The 8438-nt window shown below is 53.2% G+C and overlaps 2 protein-coding genes across 3 annotated transcripts; one reads left to right on the top strand and one right to left on the bottom strand.

Annotated features, from left to right (window-relative positions):
• Window positions 1-4: 4 nt before the first annotated feature.
• BBLN (bublin coiled coil protein) lies at window positions 5-2068 on the bottom strand. The gene is made up of 2 exons (XM_065737557.1): window positions 1973-2068; window positions 5-407 (listed from the first exon to the last, which is right to left on the bottom strand). The coding sequence occupies exons 1-2, from the start codon at window positions 2061-2063 to the stop codon at window positions 214-216; spliced, it is 285 nt and encodes a 94-aa protein (XP_065593629.1). The 5' UTR covers window positions 2064-2068; the 3' UTR covers window positions 5-213.
• A 371-nt stretch (window positions 2069-2439) lies between these two features.
• On the top strand, window positions 2440-6592 carry PTGES2 (prostaglandin E synthase 2). Of its 2 annotated transcripts, XM_065737555.1 has the most exons (7): window positions 2440-2643; window positions 3179-3373; window positions 3949-4004; window positions 4440-4592; window positions 5142-5342; window positions 5647-5764; window positions 6418-6592. In XM_065737555.1, exons 1-7 carry the CDS (start codon window positions 2440-2442, stop codon window positions 6538-6540), a joined length of 1050 nt encoding a protein of 349 aa, XP_065593627.1. In that variant the 3' UTR covers window positions 6541-6592. The 2 variants fall into 2 exon arrangements, with proteins under 2 accessions (XP_065593627.1, XP_065593628.1); XM_065737556.1 differs by lacking the exons at window positions 2440-2643; window positions 3179-3373; window positions 3949-4004 and adding an exon at window positions 4020-4357.
• The last annotated feature ends 1846 nt before the right edge of the window (window positions 6593-8438 follow it).

Genomic DNA, 8438 nt, shown 5'->3' with positions numbered 1-8438 from the left:
CCAGGCTTGTGTTAATGCTGGAAGTAAAAGGAGCCAAGTCTCCTACCCCCATCTACCTGCACCTATCACACAGCTAAGGAAAGCAGAACGCGGAGGTGTTAGTTCCTGGGCACTACTGCACGAAGGATTATGTAACAGGCAGGAAGTGACTCATCAATTTTCAATAAACCAGTGCCCAGTAAATGATGAGCAGTTGAGTTTGCAGCCAGTGCACTAGACAGGAGGCTGTGGTCCCTGTTTGTCAGCTCCAGTGCTGTGCTGCTCGCTCTGCTGCTGGAACTCCAGGCGGGTCTGGCGGTTCGACTCCAGCAGCTCCTCCAGGCAGGCATGGAGGTGATTGTTCTTCTCCTCCAGGTGATCCAAGCAGGAGCTGATTTGGTCCAGCATGGAATTTATTGCTGCATATTCTAAAAGCAAGAGAAGCAAGAGGTTGTTCGATGCAGGCATCGCTGCAGTCAGTGATGAAGAAAACAAGCCCACAGCGTTTTGGCTGGCTTACCTGCCACCATGTGGGTAAAGGAAAATGCAACAGAATGCTGCAGCTATTTAATTCATTCATCAGATGAGACCAATGGGAAGCTGGAGAGGTGGTAACAAGATCTAAGGCAAGCTACCTGTGGGCAGCACACTCATTCTGAGCAGTCTGACAGCTTCTGAACTCATAATAAATAGCTGACCGCAGGCTGATTACCAGTATGTAGTGATCCACACTGCAACAGGACCAAATCCCAAGGACAAGTTAGCAGCTAGAGCTGCCTTAGGGATCAACCTCCTGATGAGGATGCAGGCAGTTTATTCTGGCAGCATATCCAAGCATTTACATCCTGTGAATGACACGCCTAAGGCTCCCAGGCTGCGATGTGACTCACAAGGGCCTACCTGGGTTCAGACACCTCCTAAGGGAGGTGTGAAGCACTGAGTCCAACCTCAGCTTTTGTGCACCGTTAAGGCTTTGGGTAAAGTTAAAAGTTGCAAGTTAAAAGCAAACTGATTCAAAATAACCCCGATAGCTGGTTTCCTAGTTGGTGTCATATTTAAAGAATCTGTTTCGAGTGTTCACTTCGGTACAATGGCATTTCACAGTGATGTGAATCAGCACCATTAATCAGATGAAGACAGCTGTGCTACTGCGATGAAATGCTTTTGGATTACTCCAAGCAATATTCACACAGTCCTACAGAATACCACAAAGCCAAACTGGAAAAACAGACAAGATAAAACCTCTGCTAATACATTAGTTCAGAACTGGAAATCTGCACCAGCTGAAACCCCATGGTGTACTGGAGGGCCCAGACAGAGCAGTGCTGTGTTCCTTCCTGAAGTGGCAGAGCACAGCGATGCACCCCAAGGGCTCAGCCCAGTGGGATGGGGCAGGGGACAGGGAAGCAGTGCTGCATGGGGGCAGCTCAGCCCTTGCTGTTTCTGGCTCTTCCCTCCAGCTGCTGAGAGAGCAGTAAACCAGACACAGAGTGCTGAGAGTGAAAGGATGATAAGGAGGTGCTCTGGGCACAATTCACTCCTATAGGTGTAGCTGGGACTGTGCCAAACTTGCTCAGCCCACCTTTGCCACACTCAGTTGCTACCCTGGTGTATTTGTATGGAAACTTAACCAGAAGATTCTGGCTGGAAAAGTGGCAATCACGTTGCTTTCTCCTCTGACAAAAAGAGGTGGCAAGAAATTAAGTTTCCTATTTGAGGTCAGGGGAAGTGATGCACGGCAGATAAGCGATGCAGCAGAGCAGATAACAGCTTCACGGAGACCCGCAGCACAGATCACCGCGGGGTGGCACTGAGCAGTGACCGCAGCCCCGAGGTTCAGCTGCAGGGACCACGCTGGGCCCCTCCCGAACGAGCTCGAGGCCCGTTCCCTCCCGGGCCTCCCGCGACAGCCCTGCCCCGCTCGGGGAACCGCAGCGGATCCGTCGGCTCGGGGGCTCCGGCGCGCACGGAGGGCCGCACCGCCCGCACGCACCTTCCTCCCCGAAGCCGTCCCCGTCCTCGTCGCCGCCGTCCCGCCCGGCGGGGCCCAGCGCCGCGTGCGGTTCCCCGTTGGGCCCCGACATCGCCGCCGCCGCCGCACCGCCGATGGAGGCGGGTCTTCCGGGGGGCGGGGCTTCCGGAGGCTGGCTGGCCAACGGGGCGGCGCCGTGCAGCGCGCGCGTCACGTGAAGCCGGGCCGGGGATAAAGTTTGTGTTTAGCGGGCAGGGCGCGGGCGCGGTGCGGGTCGGGCGGTGCTGAGGGCGCAGCTCCGCTTTTGCTGTTGAGCTCCGGCCGTGGCTGAGCAGCGCGGCCTGAGGCGGTTCGCGCCGCACTGAGGTCGCCCTCCCATCCCGGGCAGCGCTCCGCCTTTCCACGCCCTTCTCCAGCTGACAGCCGCCCGCGCCCTGCGGGAATCCGAGCGCCGCAGAACCGTTTCACCCCCGGGACGCGCCCGCAAGATGGCGGCTGCCGGCCGGGCCTGGCGCGTCGCCGCGCTGCTGCCGCCATGGCGGCTGCGGGCCCCGTGCCGTCCCCCGGGCAGCGCGGCGCGGGGCGCCGTCGGCCGCGGCCGATTGCTGCTGGGCGCCGCCTTCGCGCTGGGCGGCGGGGCCGGGCTGTGCCTGGCGGCGCGGCGCCGCCTGACGGAGCACTCGGCCGCGGAGGTAACGCGGCGCCGGGCGGGTTCTGCCGGCTCCGTGGGGCCGTGGTCGGCTCCAGCTGTGAGCGCCGCTGTGCGTGCGCTGCCGCTGTGCGTCCCTCGGTTAAGCGCAGCGCTCCGGAGGTGCGTGTGGAAGCTCGGTGCTCCCGCGCGTCGGCTCTGTGCGGTGCGCCGTGTCCCGCTGCGCTGCCCCGAGCCGCGCTGCCCGCCCCGAGGATCCACGGGGTTACCGGGGTGGGGGGGAACGAAGCGAGAAGTAGAGCCCCGATTTGTGAGTAGAAGAGCCTGAGCTCGGGATCTCACTTCTTTAGGGCTTTTTATTTGGCTGTGAGTAGGAGTTTCCAGCAGGCTGAGTGGGTCTTGAGAGAAGCGGGTATGGGTCCTGAGATGGTGTTTGTGATGCTTGGAGGATGTCCCTGGGAGCCGACATATGTTGACGATCAGGGGCTGTAACCGTGTGACTATGAAAGTAAGGGTGGAATAAAAATAACGCATTTTTTTAGTAGAAAATGAAAGCTTCTGGACTTTTTCTTCCCCAGCTGCCTGCAGGGAACCTGCAGCTCACCCTCTACCAATATAAAACCTGTCCTTTCTGCAGTAAAGTCCGAGCTTTTCTGGATTATCATGGGCTGCCCTATGAAATTGTGGAAGTAAACCCAATAATGAGGAAAGAGATCAAATTCTCTTCCTACAGAAAGGTGCCCATCCTGCTAGCTGATGCTGGAAGCCCTCTGGTAAGTTACTGTGGGAAAGTTTCATTGGGAGATTTGCATCTCTGGCTTTTCACATGTTGTGTAATCTTAAAATCAAATTATATTCTCTTGAGACAAAGATTTGTTCTTCATTTTGTATCCTCTGCCTTGGCCTCGTGAGAGGTGTTTTCAGTCTGTCTTTCTAGGCACGTTGTTTTATGTAGTGACTCCGTTATCCAGTGATTATCTGGCTCCTCTCTGCCCTTATACAGGACATGCATTTTATGCCAGAGATAAAAAGGTCTGCTTTCAACTTATGGGAGGAGGTTACTCGTGATTCAACTCTGGCTTTTTAATATTAGTGTTGTTTTTTCTGCTTTGCTGCTGCAAAGTCTTGAAATCCAAAGTGTAATAGTATTGCCTGTGTACCTGGCCCTCAAGTCCTCTGTTATCAGAATGGAGGACAGATTTGAAATGATACTCTGAAGTGCTCGTGGAAGAGGTCTGCATGTAGAGCTGTGGAAATTTAGGAGGGAATTGGCAAACTGAGCATGCAAGGGAAGAGATTATGAACTTCCTTTTCAATTTCACCAACTTCTAAATGTTTTGTTTTTCAGCAGTTGAATGACTCTTCAGTGATCATCAGTGCAATAAAGACCTATCTCATTTCCAAGTAAGAAAACAAAGTGATGGAAGAAGAGTTGAATGTGTCTGCTCTGTGAATCTCACTTGTGGTGTTTTCTTTTTATGAAAACTGCTTAAATGTGTACCAGGGTTAGTCCTGGAACTAAGTGTACATTTAGCCATAATGTCCAGAGTGAAATCAAATTTCTATACCTGTGGCCTGTCCTTGGGATCCGCTTGAGAAACACAGGAAGTTTTATGCCTGCAAAAATGTCCTGTCTGACAGAGAAGCATAATGTACACTGGTAACAGACATTTGAGAGCAGCTGATCCAAAGTCTTTTCAAAATTTATTTCAGATGGAATTCGGAACCACAACGCACTGAGACTAATATGTTTTAAAGTATGTGTCTGTCAGTATGTTCTTTGTTCTTGCCTGTTGTTGTAGCAGCCTGATCAGGTGCCCACTGTATTCCTGTCCACAGGAGGAATAGCCTAGAAGAAATTGTCTCCTTTTATCCTCCCATGAAAGCAGTGACTGAGCAAGGCAAGGAGGTACTTGAGTATGGGAATAAATACTGGCTCATGCTGGATGAGAAGGAGACAAAGCGAGTCTACCCTGTCAAGGAAGTGAGAGTGTAAGTGCTCTTAAGTTTCTGGGTCCTTCAAGCAGTGTCAAGCCTCTTCCAGGCATCCTCATGGGGAGTGCTTAGATGAAATCTTCTGGTTGCTGCCACACTTGGTTGATGTCTAAAACTCAGGTAGTTAGTGTGGCTTTGTGTATTGTACATAACTTGAAACAGTGCTGTTGGGTGATCTAGTTCCCACTGTGATACTCATACCAGCCTTTAGTTGCCTCCAGTTTCTTTCTTGGCCTTTATTTCAGAGAGAAATGCTGTGGAGTGCTAGTTTCCCAAGGGTGTGCTTGCTGCTTTAGTTCTTGGTGGGCAGAGAAGCTAGTGCTCTATCTTCAGTCTTAATTACAGATGGAGATTGGAGGAGCTTTGCTGAAGATAATGCTCCTGAGTGCATTTCAGAGAGGTCACCAAAGCACGTATTTAGGTAGGGGTTTTGACACAGTTGTCTGTGGTAAAAACGTGTGGCTGATATCGCTGTGACTCTCTCTGCCTCCTCTAGCCCTGCTTTCTCTATCTTACTCACTGAAAAGTCTCTTTAAATGCTTGCAGGGAAGAAATGCAGTGGAGGAAATGGGCAGATGATTGGCTTGTTCACCTCATCTCCCCCAATGTTTACCGCACCCCCAAAGAAGCCTTGGCATCTTTTGATTACATCGTCCGTGAGGGGAAGTTTGGCACTGTGGAAGGTTTCTTTGCCAAATACATGGGGGCCATTGCCATGTTCTTCATTAGCAAGAGACTGAAGAAAAGGTTGGTACCACTGAGCACCAAGTGCACAGTCATAACTCCTTAATGGCCTTAGCTCTGAACTCCATAGCTTAAAGAGCGGAACCTTGGCTTTAAACTAAACCATATAATGCAGTGCAGGTATCAGCTTTGTTTTTGTAAGTGGGTACTGAACTCCTCGTCTACTTTTCATTCACTAGCTGTCTCCTTCACCTTAAAGTACCTTCCTGATATCCCAGCAAAGACCAGTCCAAGAGATTAAGAGTTCATGAAAGGTTAAAGAAAGAAGCAAACCTGTGTTTTCAGTCTGATTGTTTTCTTTATTTAGACATCACCTTCAAGATGATGTCCGAGAAGACTTGTACGAAGCAGTTGATAAGTGGGTAAAAGCCATTGGCAAACACAGACTGTTCATGGGTGGAAGCCAGCCAAACCTTGCTGACTTGGTAAGGGGTTAATAACTTTCTATGGCTACATGTATTACAGGTTACCCAGTTGCTCATCCATGTGAAGTGGTGAATATGAACTTAGGCAGGAAGGGTGATTTACGTGAGCTACAGGCACAAAAAGTACTTATGTTAATGTAGGATAGCTTGTTGTTTTCCTTCAGCAAAATGCTCCCTACAAAGAACCTGCAGTACTCATCTGGTGGAAGATGTTACAGATTGTGTGGAAGCATGAGAAAAGCATTTTACAAGCCAGACAGCTGCTGTGGGTAGTGAGTGCTGGTGAGCAGAGCCTCATGGCTTCACAGACTTTATTACGCTCAGTGCTGAGGATGTGTTCTTTGCAGGCAGCAGTGTGGAGCAGTGTGATTCCTTCTCTGGAATGCAAGGGAAACATTTTCCACCAGGGCTTGATACTGAGATGGGTTAAATTCTGCTCCATAACTGCATGTAGGTTCTATCCTTTTCTTACTGTTTCCTTAAAGTATGGGATTTCATGCTGTCTTTCTGCCCACTCGATGTTCCCTATTTTTCAGAGCTGTGGAGCTCACAGTAGGGCAGGTGAAGTCTGGGCTGTAGAGGTGCTCTCATTGATACCCTCAGCCACTCTCCAGCGCTGACTTTGTTGTCCTAATCTCTGTCCTCTGGTGCAGGCAGTGTATGGAGTGCTGCGGGTCATGGAGGGGCTGGAAGCCTTTGATGACATGATGGAGCACACCAGGATTCAGCCTTGGTACCAGCGCATGGAAGATGCCATTCGAAAGGCTGCGGTCTGATGCCAGCTGCAGCCACCTTCCTCAAGTACTTGCATGGGGGGAAAAACTTAAGGAATGATAGGTTTTTTTAAAGTGGACTGACCACACCTCGTGGGCTGCTGTGCAAGGACAGACTGTCCTGTTTGCAGTCCTGAGTTTCTGCAAGCAGAGGGGTGTGGCAGTGTGTACGTGAGATACTTAGAAGGATGGGAGCAGGTAAAAGAAAGGTATTTTGGATGCTGCTGGGAGGAAGAAGCTCGGGCTGAGCTGAAGAATGCTCTGAGCAGACTTCTGAGCGTGGCTCCCCTCTAAAAGAAAGCATGTTACTGCTTTCTTGGCTAGTAAGTGTTACGGCCGGATCCGGTGTGATAGTTCCAAGCAGTTTTGCTTCAAGCTGTCTTCCTCCATTCATCGACACGTCTGCAGTGTTTCCTGACCTAGACACTGGATCCTAGTTTTTAAATGAGTTTTTCTACAAGCTCAGTGCTGGGGGAGTGCCTGGTGCCCGAGCAGGGTGTCCTTGCTCTGCCACTGTGAGCTTTACTCTGCTGTGTGAACGGTTCTGCGGGTGCAAGGATAAAGGCTTGCTTCTGTGACACGCGTGGGCTCTTACTGCAGCACCCGGACATCACCCTATGCACGCACCGCTAAGGGGGAACAGCCCTGAGAATCACTTTGGTTTTCTTTGGGGGGGCGGGGGGATCTCGCAGTGCGGTGAGGGCGGCTCCCCCCTGCCCCATTTCCGGGGCGGCTCCGAACGCGCTCGTTCCCGCGCCGTGAGCGCGCGTCGTCGCGTTGCCGGGGCGCGTTGCGGGGCGCTGCTCTGAGGGGCGGCGCGCGGCTGCCGAGGACGGTTTGAACCGCCCAATGGGAGAGGCGCGGGCGGCGGAGCGGCGGCTCCGGAAGTGCTGCTCCTGCTGCCCCCGGTGCGGCGCCGTGCCCCGTGCCGCCGGGCTCCATGGCGGCGTCGCGCCCCGTCCTCTCGGCGCCAGACAGGACCATCTGAGGCGGCCCCGGCTGTGCGACGCGCTCGGCACCTCGCGGTGAGGGGGGAGGGGGAGGGGGAGGGGGGGGGGGTTGGAGCCCGACGGGAAGCGGTGTTGGGCCGCTAGGCCGTCCCGTCCCGTCCCGTCCCGTCCCGTCCCGCCCTCAGGGCCCGGCGCTGCCGGGCACAGCTCGTCTCCTCGCGCCGTTATTTAACCGAAGCGGTTCGGACGCGCGTCCCCCTTCTGGCGCCGCTTTTCTGCTGGCGAAGTGACGCAGCGGTCCGCTGGTGCTGATCCCCGGTCCTTTCCCCCGATCTGCAGCACACCAGCTCTTGGCTTTCCCTGCCCGTACCCGCCCTGTCCGTTAAGTCCAAGTAACAGTCGCACGCTGCTCTACACAGGTGTACAGCAGGTTTTTCTTAGCTGTCCGAGTAGCCCCTGCCCTGGGCCGGGTGAAGCCAGCAGCAGCTTCGTGCTGAGCTCTTCACTCGCTCAGCCCTGTTGGTGATACGTTGCGGTGTTGGCCATCAGAACATGATGCCTTTCAAAACTGATGTGGTCCTATTGGTTTTACTCAGTGCGGTTATTACACCATCCTTGGCAAAGTGACAAATGAATCATGGGCTGTAACGAGCCATCTGAATTCTGTTCTAGCAGAGGTGTGGCACAAAATGACTGCCGCGTTACGAGTAACGCCTGTACTGTATCCCCTTGTGCAGCAAATTTGGAGGCAGTGTTTCCAGAAGTTGAGCAGCTCAGCCCTTTGTGCTGCAGCTCCAGCAGCCCTACACACCCTGGGCACAGCAGTCCCCACTGGTTTCTCCTGGTCCCGTTGGTACTGCCAGGCAAGCAGCTGCTCACACTGCTCCCAGTTTGGGTCTGTGGATGGGACTGGTTTGCCTCCAGTACGCACGTGTTTGCTGTGCCCAGCTG

This window comes from Cyrtonyx montezumae, unplaced genomic scaffold, assembly GCF_038088225.1.
Source record: "Cyrtonyx montezumae isolate F1298 unplaced genomic scaffold, pur_monq_1.0 scaffold_20, whole genome shotgun sequence".
Classification (NCBI taxonomy): Eukaryota; Metazoa; Chordata; class Aves; order Galliformes; family Odontophoridae; genus Cyrtonyx; species Cyrtonyx montezumae.
The sequence above is the reverse complement of the archived record's forward strand: the minus strand, read 5'-3'. Positions and strand labels throughout refer to the sequence as shown.

What these genes read in the sequence shown, in the direction of transcription:
- BBLN (XM_065737557.1), bottom strand. Translation starts at nt 2,063, where the DNA reads ATGTCGGGGCCCAACGGGGAACCGCACGCGGCGCTGGGCCCCGCCGGG. An exon ending in GGACGGCTTCGGGGAGGAAG is followed by an intron (nt 408 to 1,972) that starts GTGCGTGCGGGC and finishes TCTTGCTTTTAG; the next exon opens with AATATGCAGCAATAAATTCC.
- PTGES2 (XM_065737555.1), top strand. Translation starts at nt 2,440, where the DNA reads ATGGCGGCTGCCGGCCGGGCCTGGCGCGTCGCCGCGCTGCTGCCGCCA. An exon ending in CTGATGCTGGAAGCCCTCTG is followed by an intron (nt 3,374 to 3,948) that starts GTAAGTTACTGT and finishes TTTGTTTTTCAG; the next exon opens with CAGTTGAATGACTCTTCAGT. An exon ending in AGCCAAACCTTGCTGACTTG is followed by an intron (nt 5,765 to 6,417) that starts GTAAGGGGTTAA and finishes CCTCTGGTGCAG; the next exon opens with GCAGTGTATGGAGTGCTGCG.